General features: G+C 45.7%; 1 protein-coding gene across 2 annotated transcripts in view; it reads right to left on the bottom strand.

Moving 5' to 3' along the window:
- Positions 1-1,189: 1,189 nt before the first annotated feature.
- Positions 1,190-27,656, bottom strand: part of Cap2 (cyclase associated actin cytoskeleton regulatory protein 2) — a 138,849-nt gene continuing 112,382 nt past the window's right edge. For both annotated transcript variants that reach the window (XM_041633002.1, XM_041633001.1), the window contains 6 exons: positions 12,836-13,025; positions 11,175-11,347; positions 10,025-10,148; positions 9,849-9,931; positions 5,642-5,782; positions 1,190-2,505 (listed from right to left, as the gene is read on the bottom strand). In XM_041633002.1, coding sequence (XP_041488936.1) covers positions 2,422-2,505; positions 5,642-5,782; positions 9,849-9,931; positions 10,025-10,148; positions 11,175-11,347; positions 12,836-13,025 — 795 coding nt within the window. In that variant the 3' untranslated portion in view covers positions 1,190-2,421. The remainder of the gene's footprint in view (positions 2,506-5,641; positions 5,783-9,848; positions 9,932-10,024; positions 10,149-11,174; positions 11,348-12,835; positions 13,026-27,656) is intronic.

Consider the following 27,656-nt stretch of genomic DNA (forward strand, 5'->3'; position numbering starts at 1 on the left):
TGGGCATCGAGTAGCTAAAGAGGTAGGGACGACAGGAGGCAGGGACACTTCGCACACAGGACAGGCCGGTATCTAGAACTTCACTGATGAGTGTGAAGGAACCACTGGATTTGGTGACTGCTAAGCACTCCAGAGAGGGGCCAGGCGGAGCAAAGAATCGCAGCTGGAGCGAGCTGAGGCGGCCTCCACTCGGCCTGCTGCTGCTTCTCCTCGTGCAAGGCGCTAGTGCCCCTGGATTCCAGCTTCCTCCTCTTCACAACGACAACATTCCTGAGACAGAGTCATGCTGTCTAAGAAGATGAAGTAGACACTTCCACGAGTGAAGGAATAAAGGAGCCACATGGTACGTGTTCCCTACCATTTCCACAGACATGTGACTTAGAACCGACTCACCTCAAGAGGTCTCGCTGTAAAAGGGAAGACTTTTCAGAAACAGTCTATCAGGGTTGGGGGCAGTGTTATCCAGGACAGGGTTTACAACAAAGCCTTGCTTTGGGGTTTTCATTTTCATCCTGAAACACTAAGGAGGCACGGAAGGCCCTTGATGCTTGACTCTCGGCCACTTATTTTCTTTTTAAAAAACTGGTCAGATAAGGCCATTTAAATGCTAATATGTAGCATTCTGAGAGTGATTTTTGTTTTTACTTTAAAAAATTTAAGTTTATGTGTATGTGTGTGACTGAGTGTGCAAGAGTACTACATGCATGCGGATGCCCACAGAGGCCAGAAAAGGATGTCAGATCCCTTGGACCTGGAGTTACAGGTGGTTTGATCTGTCATGTGGGTGCTGGAATCGAACCTGGGTCCTCTACTATAGTAGCAAAGCTCTTAACTGCTGAGCCATGTCTCCAGTTACATATTGACTTTTTAAAAGTAATTTTGTTTTTGCTTATGTGTGCACTGTGTGTGTGTGTGTGTGTGTGTGCTGGCATGCATATTCATGACGAACATGTAGAGACAGAGGACAAATTGCATATGTCAGCTCTCTTCTTCCACCACATGGTTCCTGGAGGTCAAGCTCAGGGTGTCAGGTTTGACATTAGGCACCTCCATCCCTTGAGCTCTCCCTGGCCCTGTAACCTTTTTTTTTCTGGACAGTGTCTCACTTTGTATCCGGGGATGACCCCAAATAAATGAAGAAACGAGCAAGCATGCAAGCAACAACCAATGAAACCACCCAGAATTCATCTCAGTATTTTAAACAATTAGTTTTTATTTAGTATAAGTTTACTGTTCAAAAATGATATTTACTAAAGCCACAACTTTATTCGTAAGGACAGAACTTTTATAGCAAAACTTTTTGATACACGAACATCAGTGATCTGAATACTATATGGATATAGAAGCAATTAAAAAAATGAAAATGATATGCAGAGGCCTTCATCGGCACAATCTAGGCGCTCCTATTGGTTCCGAAAGCGTCATGCGACAATATGACCCAAGAAACTGCAGAGAAGATGCGGAGAAGCGTCGCTGCTCCCTTGAAAAAGCACGGACTACCAAGACTAGAGAAGCGGAGCGGAGCCAAACAACAGTGCAAGAAGCAATCGCCTGGCTCCCTGGCGTTCAGCATGGCGAGCCTCGCGGATGGAAAAGGAGCTGATCTCTAACAAGCATTAGAGACTGTATGGGGCATTGGCTAACATGAGCGACTTGGAAACTGGAAAGCAAAGGCTGAGCCATTCTCGGAGCAGAGCTGCAAGGTGTTATAGAGCGCAATGAGGACCGCGTCCCCTCCCGCCCTCTGGCTTCAGGACCGTCAGACAAGTAAGAGTTTTCAGGGGCTGCGGCGGGAAATATTTAAGGTGAAAAGTTAGAATTTCTTTTGTTTTTCTGAAATTGCAAAGGGTATATTGTCTTTCCCAGGACCAAGAAACCGAGTTTGGTCCTTGGAATTTCCTGCGTGTGTGTATGTGTGTGTGTGTTTATAAAAACATGGATTGAAGTATGTGTTCATGCTGACAGGACAGTCACACTGATAAAGGTGAACATGTAAAAATTAAAAATAGAGTCATACTTTTCAGGGCACGAGACTATTTTATCATGTTAAGCTTGTCCATAAGGTGAAAACACACATCGATTCTCTAAGGCTTCATGTTTCAACTAGCAGCTAAACCTAAGCGAAGACACGAGCAGGGATCTTACTTGTCAGTTACGGTGTTCAGGATACGACGGGAACAGAATTCCTTCTCCTTTAACTCTGCTGCGGTCATGTGGAATTAAAATCACACACAAATCATGATCTAATGCTAAATATTTCCGAATGCCCACAAAAGCGAGCCAGGAAAGACACCGCTTCCACAGCACAGAAGGGCGGGAGGCTGACATAGAGGCAGGGACAAGGGTGACGTCTAGTTCCTAGCAGCTGCTTGCTTCTGCTTGTTTGCTAGAGGAGACTCAGGGAAGGACAGCTCCTGCAGGTTAGGCCATGATTTCTGCAGGTTCGGTGACCAGTTTGGATCCATCCCATACAGTCTTGAACTGCTCAGGAACTGGAAATTCTCTCTGGAAGAAGTTGAGAAGACAGAGTTATTTACGTGAAAGCTTCCTTTTGCAAACAGGTGGAAGGCTGACAGATGTCATCTGGTAGGTGAGAAAAACTGCATCAAATCCCGATCTACACCTTTTGAGAGGTCCCAGTCACATGCAGACCCATGTGTTCTGTGACTGCATGCCGGGGTCATCCTGACTGTATTTACAAAGAGCCAGGCTTGCTTTTGGAGACAGGTCTCACGCAGCCAGGCTAGCTTTGAACTCACTATGTACTTGAGTGAGGCTGACTTTCAACATCTGATCCTGAGTTTTGGGATTACAGGCATGGCCGAGGGTTAAGGTAATGCCAGAGGTAGAACCCAGGGCCTCATTCATGAAAGGCAAATACTACAAGTGAGCTATACCCCGAGCCCAAAGTAGGCATTCTTATGAGAACCAGACACCAAACTCAGGTGATCTCCAAAGGCCTCATGAGCTTGGTGCTACTGAGATGCCACCTGCAGGGAGTGGAGGCTTGAGATGAGATGTTCAGCAACTGGCCTGGGATGGCAGCACCAATGAACAGAACAGTCAGTGTATAAGCCCAGCCAGTCTCTCTTAGCCATTGTTCTCCATCAAACCTGAACATGCCCTGAATCATCCCATGATTTTATTAATTCTGATTCGGCAGGGCTGGGGAAGAGAGTAAGAAGCTCTGGTCATCAGACTCTCAGGGGACATCAGTGTGTGAATGGAGCCCAAACTTGTCTATTCTTTGAGACACTGTAAAAGTGTTCTTCGGGCATGAGAATACACACACACACACACGCACGCACGCACGCACGCACACACACTCACTCACTCACTCACTCATGCCCCTCAGCTCTAGCTTTTCTATCTTCACTAGACTTCCTGTACAGTCTTGAGAAGTGATTTATTTACTTATTTTGCTGCAATAATGAAGGAATTCTAGAATGAGAGCTTCAATAGAAAAATCAAGTGATTTTTGATATGAGGTCTTACGCTATGTAGCCCCAGCTGGCCTTGAACTCATGATTCTCCTACCTCAAGCTCCCAAGTACTAAGACTATAAATGTATGTCTTGGTCTTTAACCTACAGTAGAAATATCTTGAATGATCTAATGCATGTGTGTGCCTGGTATCACTTCTGGCACTCTTCTTCAAGTGTAACCAAAGCCTTGGCTTTGTTCTCAGGTATGCTACAGACCTCAAGTTGGGCACGGAGTCCAGGGTCTGCTGTATGCTAGGTGCATGTGCCATCATGAAGAGGCCCTTTGATAGTAAGATGCTGCAGCATCAAAGACAAAGATACATCCACCGCTCTTCTCTGGGAGGTTGGTTTCTATCAGCATGAAGCATGTCCACTGTCCGACATTCTAACATCCAAGGCAGGGTCTGCACTGCTCCCTCCCACTTCCGGCTGGAAAATGTGTAAAGAGGATCCAACAACTTGAGGGAGCAATACCACTGACCCAAACAGGCAAGACTACATTTCAGTACAAAAGCTTAGGTTTTGATTATAGACGTTCTTTAAGCTGCTGGGTCTCCATCTGGGCTCCATAATGGAATCCACCTGAACATCTTTAACAATGGCAGATGCCTGGTAGCAGGCTCAGAGACCAGCTCAGTGAGTCTGAAGTGCTCACCCAAACCCCACTGCTCGTCATGGTTGGTACAGTTCCCCTACAGCCGAACGTTCTGCTTACATTCCTGCAAAGACCAGGGATGGCTCAGTATATAGTCAGCTGTTCTACTCCGCTCCCCGTCTGTATTGACTGAGAGACCAAGAGGGAATGCTTATCCACCCTAAAGTCAGTCTCTGTACCCAAAGTGGCGAATCAACGTCCATTGTTTGCAAAATATCGTGCCTGAAACTCGGATGAGGAACTCTAGGCTGCAGCATGTGGTAGGTGTGGTAGAGCTGAAGCAAGCCTGGATGGGTGTGGATAATCTCTGCTTAAGGAAATCAACCTGTCTGTTGACTGCTCTTGAGAGAGCTGCTAACTGACCCATCTGGCTGGCATGGCCCCTCTCCGCAAGGCATGCTCGTTAAAGCTCTTGGTTTGCTGCCTCCTCCTGCCTCACACAGTTAGCATTCTCCATGTGCTTCTTCTCCTCCTGCTTCCCTGCAGCAACAACCGCAAACTGAGATGCCATATTTCAGACTCCAAAGAAACGGGATGTATTCAGTCTCACTCAGCTTTAACGTGTGAAGCTGTGGTTCTGAGAGAAGCTTCCTTTAGAAGCTGCTTCACTGGGGAGATGTGAAGAAAGAAAATTCTGGCTGAATTACTTGGGCTAGTGTTTCCAAATGAGGAATTCCATGGGCTGATAGTATAAGAACTTACTTGGGAGCCTGCTGAGAAACATGATTTTGGGGCTGGGGAGATGAGCAAGGTGCTTGTCTGTCTAGGCAGGAGGACTTAAGTTTGAAGCCCCTAAAACCCATCCATAAAGCAGATGCTATGTTGCACACCTGTGACGTTGTATGCCTGCAATCTAAGCCCTTCTCAGATGAGATGAGAGAGGATAACTCACAGAAGCTAGAACTGTGGCTTAGACAGTAGTGAACAAGAAACCCTGTCTCAAATGAAGTGGAAGGCAAGGACTGACATCTGACGTTTTCCTCTGCCATGCGTGCCCCCATAGCGTACATGAAGAACCCAGATTCCGAGCCCCACTGTGAGGCTCCTGAATCCAGCCCTAGGTTTTTCCAGGGTTTGGAGCCCACCTTTCTACCAAGCTTCCCAGCAGATCCTTATGTTAAGAGGATCATAACAGTTTTGGCTTCAGAAGCATGAAGGTGTACTTGTATTCCTTCTCCTCCCTTCCTCGCAACCCCCAAAGCATCTCTCCTCATTTGTTTACCTCCATCAGAGGAAAGGAAAACATTTAGTCCTACAGAAAAGGACCTCAGGCGCAAAGAGCTGGCTCATTCCAGTAATGATTAGCAAAGAGTCTCCAGACACAAACACAGGAGCTAACAGGAGAGGGGCCACACGGAAGGTGCTTCTCCATTTCCCTTACCGGCCTGTGAAGCTGTCTACAGATTACGCTTGTTAGAGAGTAGCTGACGAGCCACTCTCCAAGAATGCTAATGTGACCGTTACACGTGACGTTTCTGGACAGGCTTTTGGAAGGTACTTACATAATCATCACCCTGAGGGATCAGGACATTCATCTCAGATGACTTGGCACTCACGATCTCACAGTCTAGCGCATCTTCACTGAGGTACAGGTGGCACCCTTCTGTCTTATTAATGGAAATTGTTGGCACTCTCCCCATTACCTGAAATAAGGGGGGCGGGGCGGAAGGGACCAAAGCAACAAAATAAAAATGAGCATGTACCCAAGAAGATACTCTCCTGAATTCCTCCAGCTATAGTGAGTTCAGCTAAACTAAGTTTTAGGACTCATGGGCAGTGTGTTCTCTCTCTCTGTCTATGAGCAGGATAGGTGTCATTTGGGGATACAATGAAAGGACTATACAAGACGGAATCCTAAACGCTCAGGGTCTCTTTCTTGAGATGAAATTAAGGGATTAATTTGGAAGCAGCAGCTAAAACGTTCAGAAAAGCCTGGCAACCTGGTTAGTGACTCTGAAATGTGTATCTGATTTCACGATAAGAGAAACAGGATTCATTTGCTTTAAAATTTAAGTTTTGACAGTTATCTGTGAGCCTGGGGCCGAAACAAGTATGCACACAGGTGCTGCACAATAAGATTAATTTTGAACAGAAGCCAAGTAGATTGTTCCCAAACTCCAGAATAAGTAGGGGACTCTGCCATTCTTCTCATGCAAGTCATTTGCTGAGTAAGAATCTTGGGGCTGAAGGTGAAGTTCAAATGAGAAAGGTGTCTAGGTATTTCAGAATGTATTCGTTTCAAGCTCAAATGGAGGACATTCCCAAAGATAACACAAGGACATTCCCATAGATAACCAGGACCCTGCGCAAGAGGGGTCGGCGCTTTGTAGCCCTGTACTGTTTACAAATATCGAAGCCCGGTAAAAATGCAGACCAGTTTTGAATTTCTCCTCCAACAATCAGTTTCCAGACCTGCCCCCCCCCATGTCCACAGGGATATATGGTTCCCCCAAAGACCTTATTATAACTCTAGAAGTTTTCTTCTTGTAATGGTAATTAAAGCAATAAAGACATCTCTCCTTTCAACCCAAAGAAAAGGCTAGTTTGCAAACCAAAGGGACAAATTGTGTCACAAGTACAGGTGCCCCAGTGAATTCCTTGGGGTGGGGGTGGGGTGTCTAGCCGGGCCACCATGCTTCTCTCTTTCTCCTCTTTTTGCTCCATAGAAACTGGATACTGAGTTGGAATTGAACCCCAGACCGAGAGAAAGGTAGAGAAAGCGGGGTAGCTCAAGGTCAGGTAAGTAAAAGCAGGGCTCTGCCTGAAATAAAATAGTGTGTGCAGATATGTGTATACATGTGTGTGTGTGCATGTTTATACATGTATGTGTTTTAAAATGTGCCGGTAGTCTTGTTTTGATGATTTCTAGACTTGCTTATGCTACAATGATGAAAAGCATTTAACTCCAGCTCTGAACACCACGAATCCCACCAGCCAAGCAAAGGGAAAGCCCCACTGCCATGCGTCCTAGAGGGCTGACTTACGAGTATTATTTCTTCCTAACAACTTAAGAAATTTCCACTGACTATTGTTGTCTGCCTTCTCCAATCTGAATATTTTCCTAGACCATCTGGCCAAAAATAGGAATACTAGGCCAAATTACATGAACTTTAGCTTTTTTCTTTTTTATAAAATAACATGATTGTAGTGAAATATATACAGTAATTCACCCGTCTTAAGTGTAAAATTGGATGCTATTTCATAGATGTACTAGAGTTGTGTGATCAGGACCACAAGCCACTTTTAGAAGAGTCCCATCATTCTAAAAGTATCGCTAATGGCCACTTCCAGGCGGTCCGGATTCAGCCCCAGGCAGGCGACCTGATTTCTGCTTCGGTGGTGCCCAGGCCCTTTTGAAACAATTTAATGGGCACTTTAACTAGGTAATGGAACTCTCTTGGTTTGATCACCCAAAATTTCACTAAGTGTTCAATCAAACATCTTTCTCTTGTCTCTGAATCGCTTCTTCTATTTCTCTACACAGGGAACCCGCGGCTCATCCGTCCAGAGGCCACTGTTCTCAGTGCAGGTTCACATCCTTAAAGATGGTACAAGAGTTTTCAGGCATGGAAACAAAGAATAATAGATACATACACTTCCTGCAACAACTTTATCAGTGTTACATTTTGGCTTATTTCCTTTTCGGCGTTTTTGACAATTTCTTCCCTTCCCTTTCTTCCTTTCTTCCTTTCTTCCTTCCTTTCTTCCTTCCTTCCTTCCTCCCTTTCTCCCTCCTTCTCTCTTTCTCTCCCTCCCTCCCTCCCTTTCTTATATAGCTAGGTTGGCCTTGAACTCGCAATGGGACCAAGGATGGCTTTGAATTGCTGACCCTTCTTCCTGCCTCTGCCTCCCAAGTGCTGCGAGCCGTACACTATTACACTGGGCTTTATTACATTGGCTTGTTTGTTGTTTGAACATGGTCTCACTGTGCAGCCCAGGCTAGCCTGGGATTTGCTATACAGATCAAGTTGGCCTCTAACTACATGAAGTCCTCCCAAGTGCTGGATTACAGGTGTGCAGCACACATTCAATTTCTGTTCTGCTTTCCTCTTGAGAACCAAAGTCTTCCAGTATCACTGGAAGTCCCCTGAGTGCCGTCTCCCACCTCCCTCTCCCTCCCCTTCCTTCTCATTGCTTCCCTCCCCATCGGTAACTACTCTCCTTGCTGTTCTGATAGTTGACTTTTGGTTTTTGTTTATGATCTATCTTTTGGGCGAAACGTACAGGAGGGCACCTAGATCTGTCAGGCTTCATGTTGAACTGGTTTGCACACACTTGCTATATTTTAATGACTGGATATATCACACAGCCCCTGCCATCCTATAACTTTCTCTTTTGCTCAAGGGCTTTATTTGCCTGTTTTTAAAAATTCACCTGGTTTTTACGCCTGCACGTACAGTTCATTCATTTTAACTATTGACTAGTATTCAACTAGAAAGACTTGTTTATTCATTTGCCAGTTGATGCACACTTAGATATATTTTTTTATTGTTGCCATTACCATGACACTACAAATCATGTGTTATGTTTCCTCAGCCTGTGGCTAGAGCTTTACTGTCTGGACACAAACACCCGATGACTCAGCCAGAGGCTATGGATGGGGTATTCAGTAGTACATGGTGCCAATTTGTCCTTCAGTGAGTGTGCCAGGCTCACTATGTCGCTAAGATGTATCGGGGACACCAGTGTTCCACTTTCATGACAGCTCCCACATTAATATTTGAGCATACACTCAGTCTTGCACGTACAGCTCCTTTACACGTTAGATCCAGTGGGCCTAAACAACACCAATTTCTTAAATAACAAGGTAAATATACAAATGTTATATATGCAATTTAATGAGTTCTAATTAAAAGCATGGATGTAGAGAAGTCCAGGAAAGAGAAAGATTTATAAAACTGAAATCTAATTTTGTCAGTCATCATGAGGAAACACCAGATTGTAAGGGGTAATTAACAATATGCCAATAGTATAATCAATGAGAAAAGTTGGACTTGGCCCAAAGTCAGAAGTCCTGTAGACTTTTGTATGTTGCAAAAGTCTATTTAATAAAGTAAGCATTATTAAAGGAGTACAGATTTTCTCTTGTTCCTGAAAATTCAATTCCAATCCTACTCCCTGGGTTGTTTTTCTGATTATCTACATTCTATACATGTCCCCCGCTTCTTCCTCAAGGCCATTTTCCACATAGCGGAAACTCCCTTTGGCAGGGGACTATTATTATTCTAGGGTCGTCTCTCAATATACTTTATCCATAGCAGCTGACTCATCCAATCGTGAGCTCGGCAACATTTATTGGGTGCATATGGTATTCAGGTGCTAAATGTATTTAGAACTCCAAAGGTTGTATAGCTGGCTTTGATTTCTTTTTTCGATCTGTGGATAGAACCCAGGGTCTTACGTGTGCTGCACGGTTGTTGCTGAGTTACGTCCCCAGCTCATTAGCCATCCCTAAGATGGAGATGGTAAGATGTGTTCTTTCAGTACAAAATAGGAGGGAGAAGAAAAAAAAGATAGACTAATGGCGATTGAGAGTAAAGGCAGGGCTTCCCCAGAGAGGCGACGATGGAGCTGTGTTTAGAAAGAACAGGAATCGGGTGTCTTCTGGGTGGACATGAGGAATGAGCCCCTTCCTCTGTCCCCTGCAGGAAGATGAGTGGCCCATGCAAAGCCACAACAGTACAGAGTATGGCTGTAGAGCCCACTCACCTGGATCTGAATGTCCTTGGAGTTGATCACTTCCACGATGCCCACGACATTATCAAACACCAGACCAAACTTCTTGCAATTATCTAAAAGAAAAAAGGGAAGCTCCAGTAAGCACGCATAGCGTGTTTCTGTAGCACAGCTCATCACAGCAAACACACAACCTTAGTTTCGCCTACCAACAGTGATGGAATTTATTTTTCCCTTTATCTGAAGAGTGGATTTTTCACATTTGAAAATATAAGCCACTTGTTTCAGCTCGGTCTCGGAGATGACAAGATCATTCTTGTCCTCTTGGTATTCCTGAAAGGAAGGCAGACATGGATGTTAAACACAGACAGAAAGATAGAGGCTGAACCCACTCAGTGTAGACACTGCTGGAGACTTCGACAGAATTCTTGCCTTCCAGTCTGCTTTCTTCCAGAACATTCTCCTTATGGAGAAACTTCCAGGTCTTAGCTGTCAATTGTAATTATGGAAGTGGGTGAACCACAGCTTACAAGTGGCTATCAGTTTGCCAAGAGTCAGATGTTAGCAGTCCTCCTAGAGGGCAGGGCTGGAGCAGAGGTGTGGTTGCTATGGAGACCTGGAGGCTGACATTCCACTTGATGCTGCAGCAGACCCTGCTGTGTCCATCAGGAGATGGTACTGATGACATCCAAACAGTGGTCTAAGCTCCAGTGTCTACCCAGGCCCTGACAATTTTCCGGGGATGTTGTTCCTTCATCTTTAAGGAAGCTCTCTGGGTCCTTAAAGACTCTAGCTAACATCCATATTCAAAGCATCTATGATCTGCTCACAGAATTAACCCTGAGAATAGGGGGTGGCAGCATTGGCCTATGGCTGGGCATGAAACAATCAGTCCTTCACCACAAGGCACAGACTCCTAACACCACGTGGTGATGGTTTCTCCTCTGTCTGATTAAAAGTTCCGGAAATCAGTAGTCACGTTTCTAGGAAGAAAACACACTGACAGTGACTGGGGTAGAGGGTAGAGTTCTGCAAGGTCGTCTGAGGTGAATGCCGAGGCTGGAAATACAACAGTGTAAACGCACCCCACACCATTGGAATGTGTACTTAAAGGTGGTTAATGGTAAATGTTATTCACGCTTTTACCATATTTAAAAAACAGTTCTAGAAAGCAGAGGGAAAGAATTCACGGGAGCTACTGGAAAACAACCTGCAGGCCCGCAGAAGCACCTGGCTTCTCACTCTAGCCAGGGTTTTCTCGTGGCGCGTCACCTAGGAGTCCCCGTGTCGTCGCTGCTTAGGTGTCTAGAGTCGGTTTAGTCGTGTGAATCAGAGTAAGCGCTACAGGGCCCGACTCACCACTCTCCACTTCTTCCCTTCCAGCTCCAACACCGGAGCGTGCTTCTGAGGAGAATTCGATTTTGGAGACGTAGGGCTTGGCGTGTGAGTTTTGGTTGGAGACCGAGTTTGTCCTTGAGCCCTCAGGCTGGGGTTCTTGTGTGTCTTCTGGTCGTCTGTGACATGCCGGAGCCCTAGGAAACATGGGTGGTTAGTTTTAGTTGTCCACTTACCCTAACCTAGGCTCGCCTGGGAAGAGAATCTCAACAAGAAACTGTCTAGATCAGGTTGGCCTGTGGACATGTCTGTGGGGGGTTGTCTTGATTGCCTTAATTGATGCAGGAACAGCTTAAAAATGGGTGACATCAAAACCATGCCCTGGTTTTGGACTTTGGACTATAAAAGAGTAGAGAAAACCAGCTGAATACTAAGCACGAGTGTGATTATTCTCTCTCTCCTCTTGACAAGGATGTGACTAGTTGCTTCAAGTTCCTGCCTTGACTATCCCACACTGGGGGACTGTAACCTGGGCTCCAAAGAAATTTCCCTCCCACTACTGAGAACTCAAGAACAATGGCACTGGGTTTTGATCTTACTGCACGTACTGGCTTTGTGGGAGCCTAGGCAGTTTGGATGCTCACCTAACTAGACCTGGAAAGAGGTGGGTGGTCCTTGGACTTCCCACAGGGCAGGGAACCCTGACTGCTCTTCGGGCTGATGAGGGAGGGGGACTTAATTGGGGGAGGGGGAGGGAAATAGGAGGCGGTGGCGGGGAGGAGGCAGAAATCTTTAATAAATAAATAAATAGAAATTTCCCTCCCTTAGAGTCACTGACATCAGGGTATTTTATAATAGCAATATATAACAGAATAATAGAATAGAAATCAATAAAAAAGAAACTAAAACAGAAGGTGGTACAGTGAAGATAAATGACTACCCCTCTCCCTCCACAAAAAGTAAACAAAAATTCCTACAGACCCTCAAGCCATCTTACCCCCAAAGGGTTCTTGGCTTACTCATAGCCAACTAATTTTCTAGGTATAGTTTAAAAGGCTATGATACCCCAGTAAGTAGTTTTTAGAAGCCGGAAGCAGCTTTAGAGTTAGAAGTCCATTCCTTTGCTTTGCAAGTGAGTTTCAGAAGAATCAGCAGAGCAGGTCTGAGCCAGGGATAAATCGGGAAAGTTTGAGTTCTCAGCTCTCAGCCCCATCTACACCCTCAATCCTATTAGTTGGGCGGAGGGACGGGATGGGAAATACCTACAGCACACCTTTTGGTAATGTGACTATGTTGTTTAGCATACATGTACTTTTGATCCTGATACATTTTAAGGATTTGCATTGAAAAAAATCAACTAATTGTCATATTGCAGGACAGGAGTACCATTCACCAACTTTATTTTATTTGGTCTTGATGACTTAGTTTTGGAAGATGGTGGGGAAGCACTGGAGCTAAGGAGGGACCACTCATTGGTCAACTGAGAACCCAGAGTCTCTGAATTCTTCTTGCTGGTCCATGAGGTAGCCCATGGAGCCTATGTCCTGGAGTGCTCACCTCCCAAAGGCAACTCTCTCCCTGTGTCTTAATGGGGGTGCAGTGATGTGCATTTTATGGGGGCCCTAGAGAACCCAAGTCTAGAGCCAGAGGAAGAGGGAGCCAGCTTCGAGGACTTGCGTTCTTACCTTTTGTGATGGCTTCTCCCTGGTTAAGCTGGGCGAATAAAGCTGAGCGAGAAGGAGAAGACTCCTCACTTTTACCCTCATTCTCAAAGAGTGGAGGTGGCCCAGGAGGAGGCGGTGGTGGCGGTGGTGGTGGGAGACCAGGCCCAGAGGAGAGGACGGAAAACACAGATGCTGTGGATGCTACAGGACCCTGTGGGAGACAGATGATGGGAGCTTGGCTGAGATTGAAGGTCTGGCTGGGATTCTGTCCGGGGGTCAAGACTCTCCGACCGGGTCCCAGTGGCAGTACCAAGCATGGTGAGCCTGTATGAAGGGCCCTGGATCAGGGTGGGATCTGTGTTGGAAGCGTACAGTCTGTTGGGTGGGCCCTGCATATGTAGGAATCCCACCACTAGGTCATCAGCAAACGTCCACAGTCCCAAATTCATGTGCAAGGCTCTGGATAAAAATGGAACCAGCATTGACTACAAAATGGTGAGAAAAGGTGGTTCAAAGGATAAGAAAATTAACTTTGTTTTTTGTGGACAGTGGAAACCACAACCACTAAAGAGAAAGAGAGAGAGTTATCAGACATTTTTGAGCACTTCTGAGCAGGTAAAGAGACACTAAAATTCTCTGGAACTTGCTTCATGAATACGCATGCCTCAAACAAGGACAAACAAATTGCCATCTGTGACCTGGGTGACGGGCAGATCCAGAGGCACCTGGGACCCTCTGACAGCTCTGCGAATGTCAAGGTTCACAGGCAACAGCCTTATTTATGTGAATATATATATGTCTGTTTGGGTATATGTAATAGTGTGTGAGTATCTACTGATATAAGCTTCCTTGAATCTGGAGTTATAGTCGGTTGTGACCTCCCTGACATGGGAATTGAACTCGGGTCTGGAAGAGCATCAAGTACTCTTATGTACGGAGAATCTTTGTAAATACTGACATATGGCTATATACCTATGAAAAGGAATTAGAAGCCAATTAAATTTTCAAGAGGCAGAGCCGGGGTGGTGGAACATGTCAGGAATTTCATTACTCAGGATCTGAGGCAGGAGAATGACTAGTTTCAGACAACCCTGGGCTTACTATATGGAGCTAAGTTTGGACCACATAGTGAAGCCCTGTCTCAAAATAGGATGTAATGGAGAACTAAGAAATTGGGAGAGACAGAACGGTGTGTGTGTTTTCAATACCAAAATACAAAACTTGAAACATTATATAAGCCCTAAATGCTAATGAGAACAGCATAATATCATTTTCATAAACAACTTGGTATTATGAGATGTCAAAGTCAGGAAGTTTTAATCCTCGGTCGTCTCTTAAGGCAGCTAATTTTGAGTTCTTACATAATCTCTATTCAGCACAGAATGGCTGGGAGGAGAAAAGCTTCTCCTCTCATTCAGAACGTGTGTCTGAGCCTCAGCAGGCTGAAGCCTCCTCTTCAGATCTGGGATTTGCAGCACTTTTGCTTTCTCTGTTTCCTGAGGAGGAGCACCCCGACTCTGTCAGGATTCTGGGATCCAGCAGAAAAGGATTTCACAGCTCCCGAGAGCAGCCAGTTTTTCCTCCCCCAGGATCCTAAAGGATTTCTATCTTGCTACTGAGGTGAAAGCTGAGGAACTGCTCAGACTAGTAAAGGATTTGCAGGACAAGTTTTTCGCATCAAACCCTATCCCAGGCCTTGGTGAGAGACACCGAGAGCCACTAAATATTACTCTCTCATAACTGTGTCATTATTCCTGCAGTCAGAGGGGGAGCAGCCCCTCCCCCAACCTCTGAAAACTTGAGCTTTGCAGGGCTCCTGTTTTGTGAGAAAGGAAGCCGGCCCTGCCTTGGAAACACATCTCTCTTCAGTCTCCGAGCCCGAGAGCAGCAACAACAATAACAAACCGCATCCCATCTTCTGGGGACGCTGACACATTCATGCGGTTTGCCCGGTGACAGCGGACAGAGGGTGGACGGAGATGAATGTGGAAAATAAGAATCTCCCGAATCAAGGACGCCTGGGGCTTGTGAGATGCTGCCTTGGACGTGCCCTTCTGAGGTGCAGCCTCATTTCCACATCATTCGCTGGGTATCAGGCTCTGGTTTCCAAGGTTACTTTGCAATTAGCATGCAGGGGCTTTACTCAACAGTGGACTTGAAACCAAACTGATTAGGCCTTCCCTGAATTCAATCTCTTCAGGCTGCCCCCGAAGCCCAGGAGGGGAGGCACTTATCTTAGCCGGCCTTCTCTTTCTGTGCCATTACAGGCCACAGCCTCAGTGCCTTCCATGCCCTCCTATAACCTGGCATCCAGTGGGCAGTAGCCAGTAAGACATCCCACACGATGCCCAGTGAAGGAGAGAGGAAGCCGGCTGGGGGAGCGGGGCTCTGAGGAAGGACTCTCAGGTGTCAAAGGTTTTCAGTCAGGACTCAACTGCACCAGGGCTCATATGCCAGCTCCACCAGCTCCATGCCAGGGCTCTCATCTATTGTAATGGTTGAAGTACCTACGGATCTGTTAAAACCTCCTGAGCTCAGGCTGTGTGGCAGAAACATGAGCTGGGGAATGAAAGCAGGGTACGCTACACACTCCTGTGTGTGTGTGTGCCCGTGTGTGTCCACCGCTCTATCTGAGTGCAGTGTGGAAATAAGTGTGGGAACAACCACCCTGTCCTATGGACTGAGATGAACCCTAAATAGGGCAATGTGACCTGGGCTGTACGGAAATCCCCTGGCAGAAAAGAAAGCAGGAACTCTGAAAAGCCGTTTGCATTCAATAACAAACTAGCAGCCAGGGCCAGAGGCATAATTTTTGCATATGTCTGTTGTGTTTTAAAGTCTTCTTTACAGAAATCCTTTATTTATATCCAGATTTTTTTTTTTTTCAGAGACAGGGTCTCGTGCAGCCCACGTTGGCCTGGAACTCACAAGGTTGCCAAGGATGACCTTGAACTCTTGATCTTTCTGCCTCCACCTTCCGTGATGATCTGGGATTAGAAGTGTTCACCACCACATCCAGCTTTATTAACAAAAAATTACACTTACTTATTTATGCATGTGCTCATGTTTGCCATGCGGCTCGTGTGGAAGTTTGAAGACAACTTATAGGAATGGGTTCTTTCCAGCTACTGTCACGGGGAGTCCTGGGAATGGAACCCGGTATCAGGCTTGGCAACCGTATGAGCCATTTTACCACTCTAGGGTTTGTTTGTTTAAAGTCACTGGTCCACAAGAAGTTGGGAGGGGATGGGGAGATAAAGGGTGAGCCTGGGAGGAGTTATGGAGAGGAGTGGTGGTGGGGGGGAGTGAATATGATCAAAATACATTGCAAGCATGTATAAAATTCTCAAACGACTAATACAAATATTATATTAAAAAGCAAAGACCAGAGGCATGGATTACCTTATGAAATAGCGTTTTTGATGGGTTTCCGCTTAGAATATGTGTAACTTAAGTATTGGGAGGAACAATAGCTTTGACTTAGTTTTTTTGAGACAGGGTCATGCTATGTAGCCCAGGCTAGCCTCATCCTCTTACTCTTCCCTCAGTCCTCCTAGTGCAAGGGTCATTGGCGTGTGTCACTGTGCCTCATGGGTCTTTCTCACTCGTACCCGGTTGTCGCCTTATGAATGGCCTGGGATGGTCTTCGTTTGCCGGGGTCGGGGGAGATTAGGACCTCTTGGTTCTGGCACTGGCACTGCAGAATCAAGTCATTTTCCACACTGGTCTTGCTGTGCTTTAGGATTCTTCTGGAAAACCTGGCCTCTTGCTCAGTTATCTCTGTCCCCACTGATGACAGGAATGACACGCTTGCACCCAGACCCTGGTTCCCGATGGAGTACTCAAGTTGTTCTGGGGTGAGGGCTTGATGTCCTAGAGACTAGAGATTGAAAGTCAGCGATCCCCAGCATGCTACCTTTGAAAGGTAGCCATAACAGGAAAGATGAAATACCGGGGGTCCAGACTAGATGGGAACAAGATCTCCAGGGCCTGGTGCTTGGGGTGTGCACTGACAGCAATGGGAACTGAGGCTGTAGGCACTGATGGTGGTGGTGGTGGTGATGGGGAAAGTTCAGAGGACAGGGCACTGGACCGGGGCAGATTTTGCATTCTTCAGGATTTGAGTTGGGTCTGTGCACAGACACAGACAGAGAGCTTGCCAAGGGGCGGGCCTGTCTGGCGGTGTCTCCAAAGAGGTAGGTGCTGCCTTGGGAACCTGAAGGGAAGGGCACTGCAGAGGGTTCCCTTCCCTGCTGGGTGCTACTGAGGTCTTGGGAAACTACTATATTAGCATGTAGATGCCACTCATTCCTTGAGTGGAGCTTTGGATCTGTGCAAAGCACCCATAGGATGCTTAGAGGTATGGTCCTCTTAAATACATTACACGATATTCTGGGTATTTCTCAAAGTTTCTCCCTTGATTTCTCTCGTCCTTCTCCCCACTCCCCCTACAGGCTTTGTTCTTCAGGAGCCATCAACCTTGACTGGGCCAAAGAACAACTTTCAGGGGCCAATTCTGTTCAGTGCATCACAGAGCTCAAACTCAGGTCATCTGGGTTGGTGGCAGGTGCCTTTACTCACTGAGCCGTACTGCCAATCCTACCCATTCCATGGCTCCCCCCCCCGCCCCCCGCCCATAAAACACGGGCCTTGGGGTGGGAAGTTCAGACCTTCATGCATGCAAGGCAAGTACTCTATTGGCTGAGCTACTGCCCCAGTTCAAAGAAAGCTTTCATTAATAAATTCTTTCATAATACGTTTGACTTGAACAATGACTTTCATTTGATAGTCACAGTGTAGAGGCAGACATCTCAGTGCTCAGAACCCAAGGGAGCGAGGTCACGTGACTGGGATGAGACCTGGATGTTGCTCTGAGAAGTAGCCATCAGTGGAAACAGACCATAGAGCACACTGGTGCAGAGCTGTAGTGTATATGATGTAAGCAAGATTGTAGGTAACCGAAAACTTACAGGTGTCCCCTGGGCTGTGTAGGACGCTTTTTGGTTTTCTGCCTATAGTTCATGGCTTTAAAAATAGAAGAGACAGCTGTTCCCGGAACAGTGACATCCATTTAGGAAGCTTTGCAGAACGTTAACTTTCTTTAAAAAGTCTTTGTGCCAGAAAAACAAACAAACCAACTGCATAATCCCGCTAGCGGAGAAAGCCTTGCTGAGAACCTACGGTGAGGATCTCAGTGTAGAGGCTTGGAGGAAGGCAGGCTTTACCTTAGCAAAGCAGCAGTGGCTCCTCCCCCAGACAATGACTTAACCTTTTTTCAGAGGCTGGGGAGAGGAGTCTCCTAAGGGTCTCAGAGTTTTCAGGCTGGGCACAATTAAAAAAGAGCGTCTATAAAGGTCATCTAACAATGGCTTGCCACTTAAGAGGAAAAAGACAAGCGGTACATTCATTTATGATTTCCAATGGCTGTGTTCCCGGTGCAAGAGTTCACTTGTGTTGCAGGAACGCAACACAAAAATCTCAAATGAGACTTTTAAGGCCTATTAAGATGAATTTTGAGAGCAGATGTTTGATTATGAACTTCTTATTTTTTATTTTTATTTAGCACAAAGACTTTTTAAAGAAAGTTAACGTTCTATAAATCTTTCTAAATGGGTGTCACTGTCCTGGGAACAGCTGTCTCTTCCATTTTTAAAGCCATGAACTGTAGGCAGGAAACCAAGAGGCGTCCTACGCAGCCCAGGGGGCAACTGGAAGTTTTTGGCTACCTACAATCTTGCCTACATTGTGTGCACTACAGCTGTGCACCAGGGGGCCCTGTGGTTTGTTTCCACTGACAGCTCCTTCTCAGAGCAGCTGCTACTCATTTAATCTCTTTAGGAGTCAGGTTTCGTTTATTTATTTATTTATTTTTGGTGTTTCTGAGACAGCAGGGTCTTGCCTCAAATATACTACATAGCCCACGTTGGCCTCAAACTCCCAGTGATGCCTCAGCCTTAGCCTCTCAAGAGCTGAGATTACAGGCAATAATCTCACCATGCCGGCCTCTGAGAATTTAGATTTTATTAGAAATGGAGATGACTTCCAATTTTAAGTAGAATTTCACTCCTGCTCTATGGCGGTCATTCTATGTAATGAACACACATGTTTGTTCCTCCCAACACGACTTTTTAATTAACCAGTTCATCCACATATAGTCTAAACTGACGGCTAAATAAGCCATAAAAATTATTCCTGTTATCCAGCTTTTTGAGTTTGTATAAAGAAAGGTCAATAGGGCTCACTTAGGTGGGGTCAGGGAGTCAGACCCGGGGCTGCTGTGGTTTAGAGCTGGACCATGCCCTGGGGTGCTTTGTAAGTCCCTTAATCCTGAAAAGAGGTTAAGGGGATCGCAGTAAAGAGGAAATGTACACAGACAGCATTAGCCCCCAACTTTCGAGACCAGGTCAAGCAACCAATATTGTGGTTGGTATTTTTACCATCATTTAAAAAGCAGGGACCAAGAACATAAAATTGGCACATGATCCTCTCTGGGAACAGGTGGATTATGTTGCTTACAACAGGGCATTTGCTGAGACTTCTCGTCTATGAAACTAGCTTAGTGACAGGAATATTTTGAGCCACCTGTCCTTAAAGTATTTGTGGAGATGGCAGATAAGGCCACAGGAATGGAACAGCTGACATGTTTATGGGTCTTATTTCTCCCCTCCCTTCTTTATGGACACACACAGTTGGCTCCCTTGTTTCTGGGTAGAGAATCTCTCGGGCTGTCCTTTGCTGAACCGTTTTGGCCCATTAATCATGTAGCCTACCATTAACAATCTCCAGGTAGCAGTGACAGCTCACGTGTGCCTGGTCAGACCCTCAGATGTTTAAAAGTCCCCAGGCCATTTCAATCACGTGTATGTTCCCATAGGAACTCACTATGTTTTGCAGCTAACATTTTATATAAATGTTGCTGATTGACTCTTCTAAAGACAAAGAACCCCAAACAACCTGATATAATATAACACACGAAACATAACAGCAATAAAACCTCTCATTTCCATAACAGGAGTCAGTGGCTAAAGAAAGACTAAAGCCTTAGTCTCCCTCCTCCTCTATCTCCCCCCCTTCTCTCTCTCTTCTTTTTCCTCTTTCTCCTCTCCCATCTCTCTCTCTGTCTCTCTTGTCTATGTAGGTCTGGCTCACTACGTAGAGAGCTAAGGATGACTCTGGACTTCGGTCCTCCTGTTTCTACATCCCCAGTGCTGGGATTACAGGCACATGGTACTATGGTTTATGCAAGGCTGGGGATTGAACCCAGGGCTTCAAGCACAGTCCTTAAATAGTCTTCTGACCACAAATTTCTGATTTAGGGTTTGATTTTTTAAACGTTTTTTATTTTAATTGAGAGAAAGATCCCTGTAGTCCAGGCTGGTTTGAAATTCACTGTACACTTTTAAATGTCCGATCCCCCTGCCTCTGTCTCTCAAGTGTTGGGTCTTCAAGAGTGCATCATGTTGCTTGGTCACACTTACCCCACCCCCAATTTGATACAGGATCTGGTTGTGTGACTGGCTGGCTGGCCATGAAACTTGCTGTTTAGAGCTGGTTCCTAGTGCCCCTTCTGCCTCTGTCTCTCACAGGCAGGGGTTACAGGTGTGTGCTACTGTGTGCTTGGCTTTACGGTCTTCATTTCTGCACTTTGATCAATGGCAGTGAAATCAACACATTTCCAAAAGAAAGAACTCCTCTAAGGACTGGCAGATTGCTGGGCAGTGGTGGCACACGCCTTTCATCCCAGCACTTGGAGGCAGAGGCTGGTGGATCTCTGGGAGTTCAAGGCTGGCCTGGTCTACAGATGAGTTCCAGACAGGCTGCAAAGCTGCACAGAGAAACCCTGTCCGAAAAACAAACCAACCAACCAACCAACCAACCAACCAACCAACAAACAAACAAAACAAAATAAACAAACAAAAAACCAACCCTGCAGATTTTACATTCACTTCATGTCACAGTTCCATTACAATTAAAACCAAGAAAGATGACCAAGGGGCTGGGGAAATGGCTCTGTGGGTAAGTGTGCTTGCTCTGCAGCCACGAGGACCTGAGTTCGAATTTCCAGCACCCACAGAAAAGATTGGGTATGGCTGTGTGTGCCTGTAATCCCAGCACTGAGCGAGCGGAGACAGACTAGCCAGTCTAGCTGAGGTGGTGAGCCTGGTCCAGGGAAAGAGAGACCCCTGTCTCAAGGAAGAGGGCAGTGGAGGAGGAGGAGGACACTGAGGTCCTGGTTTGGCCTCCACATGTTTGCAAACAAGTGCACATCCCAACACACGCAGACACACGCACCATACGCCACAGCAAAGCACATTGCATGCACACAGATCAGTAAGAATATAACAGTAAGACGAAGAGTGACTGTGTAGTGACTACAGGATGAGCATCCTAGGGGGCTGGAGAGATGGCACAGTGGTTAAGAGCATTGCTTGCTCTTCCAAAGGTTCTGAGTTCAATTCCCAGCAACCACATGGTGGCTCACAACCATCTGTAAAGAGGTCTGGCGCCCTCTTCTGGCCTTCAGGCATACAGACAGAATATTGTATACATAATAAATAAATATTAAAAAAAAAAAGGATGAGCATCCTAGCAACAGAAGCACAAGCCAACATAGATTTAGGACTTCAGGCTGGATTCTCTTTTACGGCTTATTCGGATTTTGAGACTTCTGCCAGAGAAAATAATGGTCCCGGGAACCATTCCAAGAAAACAGAATTGTTCATGATACCACAGAGACGTGCCACACAGTGTTTTAAGGATATGCTTATTAATAACTTTTAGAAAGTCAATTTAAGGACTATCTTCCATTTTATTAATGGGTATTGAACACTATGGAAAGATCGGATTCCCACTAAGTGCTAATACTTCTTTGCAGTTGCTATCAAAAGATGGGTGCACAACTATGAGACAAGACAGGGCCTATTTGCATTGGTTCTTTCCAGAGTCAAGGCTCCCAACAGCCTTATCGCGAGATGTGCAAAGGGAGGTCATTAAGAACCCAGATCTCAGGGTGAGGATGTGGTTCGGTTTGAAGCATGCTTGCTCTGCAAGAGAAAGCCCTGGTTTGGATCCTCAGCACAAACTGGTTGCGGCTGCAAGCGCCAGTAGTTCCGGCATTTGGGAGCTGGAGGAAGGAGGATCAGAAGTTCAAGGTCATCCTTGGCTACAAAGGGAGTTTGAATCCAACCTGGGCAGAGAAAAGTAACGACATCCAAACCCTGAGTCCCAGGCTTCAAAGTTCCACCCTCGGGGCTTTGCCCGTCCCTATTCCAGGAAGGCTATCCTCCCGTGGATTTTATATGTTGCTCCTGTGATGGCAGGAACAAATCAAAACACTGCCAACTGATGAAAAATAAAACAGGGTAAACGAAATCAAGTCACTTCAGCGATGTAGTAACAGCTTTATATTGGAAAACACCCCGAGAGACACATACACAGTCAGTACCACTAAAATTAGAATCCTGCCTGACGTATGTTTAGATGGGCCCTTTCAAAAATGTAGGAGGTAACTTCTGTTCGACATGCCCAAAGTAGATTTTTTTTTGGTAAGAGTGGAGCGGGCCACACCAGCAGAGACCAGAAACAATACACAGGGGCACAGGCTAATTCGCTCATGTGAGCTAGGCATTTGAGAGAAATGGGCTTGTGTTAAGAGTCTGAGCTTGCTTTGCAATTGATACGTAGACGGAATCTGGAATCTCCAAATTGTCTTTTCTTTTTGACTGCCAGCATCAGCCAAATGAAAACACAATTTCTGATAAAAGAAGGAAAAAATAAAATTTCCATGGGAAAACTTCCCAGAGTTAAAGATAGCAAAGTATACCCATCAAAGGGAGCTGGCTGGAGGGCCGACAGCTGGCAGAATGTCAAGAGGGACATGCGCCTTGACTCAGCTGGACAGTGACTACATTTGGCCTGATGAGTCTAACTCTGTCACCAAGTTCAAGGTTTTTTTTGGGGGGATCCCAAAGAAATTATTTTGCTGCCTTGAAAGCTCAGGACTTGGGAAGCAGCAGACATCGGGACAAAGGCCAGCCGAGAGCTGTGAGAGAGATTTCCTACATCGCATCTATGTTTTTACCTGAGACTTTTTTTTTTTAATGGAAATATCCAGAGGTGCCATCTCTTGAGCTCAAGGCTGAGGTGTCCTACGCAGGCTAATGTGGGTTTCAATGCCAGCTCCAAATTTCACGGGGAAAGATCAACTGATGTTTGAGCTTCCTTCCCTTCCCCTTTCTCTCTCCCTCCCCACCGCACCTTTCCTCTCTTTATTTCCTTTCCTTCCTTCCCTTCTTTGATGCTGGAACACAGGGCTCTGAGAAGGCCTGCTAGATGTTCTACCACTGAGCTCATCCCTGGGGATTGCAATGTGCCCAGTAGTATGTATGACAGGTAGGGAGACGGGATAACTCATATATTCTGTTATTTATTTATTTATTTATTTATTTGAGACAGGGTTTCTCTGTGTAGCTGTGGCTGTCCTGGAATGTGCTCTGTAGACCAGGCTGGCCTCAAACTCAAGAGGTTTGCCTGCCTCTGCCTCCTGAGTCTGGGAATTAAAGGCATGCGCCACCACTGCTCAGCCCCCATCTTTTCTTAAGAAAATCTTTTTTCTGTTTAACGTAATATCAGATCCAATTTCCTGCATTTATGTCGTCTGAGATGGGAGACAGAAGATGGCAAGGGGAAGGACAGGGGAAGGTCACCGGCCGGAGTGATAATGCATCATCCTTTCTCATCACCGTCAGCACAGAAACAAAGACAGGGTCAATGGCACATTAACACCAGACACAACGTGGAGTCAAGGACGCAGGACTACGTAGGTTTCATTGGGAGGAAACCTGATCACAATTGAATGCAGCTGATCAGGGAAAAGCTCCTGGGCATCCCCTATTTCTGAGGCCCTGGGACAGTCCCTGCTAGGGACCCCGGGTCCACTCTTCAGTGAGCTCATAGGCTCAGAACAGAGAAGACAATTCTGTGACCCCTAGACAGGTCTCTAATTCTCCACCCCGCTCCTCAACGTCTTAGTTTAGAAGGCTCCTCTTCTAACTGGAAGACTCTTAAAGATCCTTTAAGGTTCAACCCCAACAGCCTTTTATAAGTTTTACTGAGTAGAGCATGTATGTATATGTGTTATGTGTTCATGTGGGTGTGGGAGCATGTTCATGCATATGGTTGTATGTGCTTGAGGAGGCCAGAGGTCAACCTCAGGTGTTGATCCTCAGAAATCATTCACTTTATTGACAGGGTCTTTCGCTGGACTTGGGGCTGGTCAGTGAGCCCCGGGGGTCTGTTTGTCCCCATCTCCCCAGAGCTGGCATTACAAGAGCATGCTGCCACACCTGGCTTTGCACATGGACGCAAGTCCTCATGCTAACACAGCAAGCCCTTTACCAACGGCCATCTCCCAGCCCCTTCTAGAGCTCTTCCGGGGGGACAGTCCCTGCACCCCTGTACCTCTAGTTCCTGGACTCCTTAGGACACCTTTAGGAGAATGTACATCATATAGCAATCATTTGCTGGCTAATCTGGGTTTGGTCTTCTCTACAACTCTGGAGTTCTTTACTCATTCGTCTTAGGGCCACCAGCAATGTGACACAGGACCTGAGGTACAGTAGGTGTCTCATCAACATTTATGGATATAAACAGATCACTTATAAATATAGGCATCACGGAAGTACAAATCTTCAGATGCTTCTAAGCTGGGGCAGGGCATGGTGGGACATGGAAATCTGGGGAATTTCGAAAGAAAGGATTATTTTAGACTCTCTTAGTCTCATTTCCTTTCGCTGTGGTAAAATACAGATACCCCAACAGAGGTAATTTAAAGGAGAGATTCTATCTGGCTCACAATTCAAGGTTCGAATCCATTATTATGGGGAAGTCAAAGTGGTGGGCAATTGAAGTACCCAGTAACATTGCATCCACTGTCAAGAGCAGACAGGAATGAATTGATGCATGCACTCTTGCATCCAGTTCACTTTCTTCTCTTGAACAAAGTTCGGGACCCCTTACCTACGTGTGAGTCGTCTTCCTGCCTCAATTCCCATAAGATAATCTGCCACTGACATACCCACAGGCCAACCAGATCTCGACGATCCCTCACTGAGATGCCTCTCTAGAGTTCAACTTGACTGTATCAAGGTGAGCATGAAAACTAAAAGTCACATTGACCCTGGAAGATGAGCAGGATCCTTGTCACAGGGAACCGGGGTGGGGGGGGAGAGTATAGGAGCAGGGGACATGAACATAATAAACAAACAAAGCTGTTGTTAATGACCACACAAGAACACATCATCATACCACATTCATGAAAGGACACGATCATACCACACTGTCCTTCCAAAATTCACCCTCTGACGGTGCACGTTTCACAAACCACTCGTCAGAAACGTTCTTCAGGGCTGAGAGCACTTCAGTCACAGAGTATTCCCTTAGCATCAGGCCCTGGGTGGGATCCTCAGAAGCCACCCCCTAAGTGTCCTCCAGATCTATTTGTGAACACACACATGAAATGACCATCCATGCTTTGAACTCTGCTCTGCTTCTCCGGACTGAACAGAGAATTATTTGAAGTAATACGTCCTTTATTCACTTGAAAGGTTAAAACGCATTTCTACAGGAGGCTGGTTTTCTACCCTAGTGTCCTGGAAAGGCTGAGTTGATGGCTTTATCTGCCACATTCCTGTCTTCTAGTCATGCAATCCCTCTGCCTTGCAGGCACTCCTATCATAATGACATCATCTCCCCTGCTATGTCACTCCCATTATAATGACATCATCTCTCCTGCTGTCACTCCCATCATAATGACATCATCTCTCCTGCTATGTCACTCCCATTATAATGACATCATCTCTCCTGCTGTCACTCCCATCATAATGACATCATCTCTCCTGCTGTCACTCCCATTGTGATGACATCATCTCTCCTGCTATGTCACTTCCATTATAATGACATCATCTCTCCTGCTATGTCACTCCCATCATAATGACATCATCTCCCCTGCTATATCACTCCCATTATAATGACATCATCTCTCCTGTTATATCACTCCCATTATAATGACATCATCTCTCCTGTTATGCCACTCCCATTATAATGACATCATCTCTCCTGTTATGCCACTCCCATTATAATGACATCATCTCTCCTGCTATGTCACTCCCATTATAATGACATCATTTCTCCTGCTACACCACTCCCATCATAATACCATCTCTCCTGCTATATCCAAGAAACTTTCACTGGAATCCAGATAGGGTTTTCCCAGCTTTGGACTTCTAGTCTCCAGAACTGTGAGCTAAAGAACAGTTTTCTATTTATAAAGTACCCAGCTTAGAGTGTTTTGTTATAGCAACAGAAAATGAACAAACAGGCACATTCATATCTATGGTGGAGAACACTTTTTCCTGGCGACAGTCTTGTGGAATGTGGAAGAATTAATGACAAGAGAACCTCAGTTACACTGTGACTGTTAACATTATAAATAAGGAAACTGTTTATTTAATTTTTTTCTGACACATAAAACTAAATCATTTGCAGCTGGAGAGATAGTTCAACGAGTAGGAGCACTGGCTGCTTGTTCTTCCAGAGGACCTGGGTTCAATCCCCAGCACCTATATGTTAGCTCACAACTGTCTATAACTCCAGTTCCAGGAGGTCTGACACCCTCACATGGGCATACACGCAGGCAAAACATCAATGCATATAAAATCAAACTAAATTTATTCTTGTGACAGGGTCTTTCTCTGCTGCTCGGGCTGGCCTTATGCTTGCAGCCATCCTCCTGCCTCAGTTTTCCGAGGGCCAAGATTACAGGTGTGTGCCATTATGCCCACCTGAAATGAAGGAATTTTAACTGAATACATCGTACTAAAATATTCCCCGGATAACAGCTCAAACAAATCAGAAATTAGAATTAACTTCTGACCCCTCGAACTTAGAGGCTTGGAGTTCTTGGTCATGAAAATTTTCTAGTAAACAAAATAATCTTTATTATTAAATCAGACAGTTTTAAAAGTTACTACTATTCTGATTTATGGAGAGAGACAAACACTCTAAAAATATTTATACATCCTTATCAACAAACACTAAAACTCAAAGGTATTTTTGAGATACTAGAAACAGTTGTAAACACAGACTTCAAAGCTCCATAGTTTTGCTAATTCTACACAAAACTGAGGCGGTGTGACTGCTATGGACATATATTATATGGTCTACTGAAGATCTAGCATGGGTTAAAATAAATCTATACTAACATCTTAAAACTTTCAGGCAGACACTGAGTTTCTAAGTAGTAACCCATCAATTTAGACAATTGGTTTGCAGAAAATCAAGAGCCATTAGGTGAAAACTTGACTCCTCAGTTCCACAGTTGTGTCTATACCCTGCCCCCTTTCTGAAGCCCCTCCCTGAAGGTCACTAGAAACAGGCAATTCTGAATGCCTTATATCTGCATTCCTACAATAGAGTACCTAGCTAACCGAATTTCTGGGAGAAAAGCTTTATTTTTGTCTCTCAATTCAAAGGGATCACAGCCTATCTTGGCGGGAGAGGACAGTGTGGGAATGGTTTGAAACCCTGGTGGTGAGAGCTCGCTCACTTGGCAGTGGATCAGAAAGTACAGGGAGGAGGTAAGGCCTTTGTCCCACACGGATTCTCCTTACTCCCCCTGTATTCAGTTCCACTGTACTCCAGCCCACTGGATGATGAGCTCCCATCCAGGCAGGGGTAACACCCTCACTTAACCCTCTCTGGAAAAGAGCTGATGGGCACACCAAAGGAATGTGTCTCATTTATGCTCTAAGCATTTCTTTCTTTGACCAAGGTGGCATTTGGA

The sequence above is a fragment of the Microtus oregoni genome, unplaced genomic scaffold (assembly GCF_018167655.1).
Source record: "Microtus oregoni isolate MIOR12 unplaced genomic scaffold, Mior012 000042F_ref0000377, whole genome shotgun sequence".
Lineage (NCBI taxonomy): Eukaryota > Metazoa > Chordata > Mammalia > Rodentia > Cricetidae > Microtus > Microtus oregoni.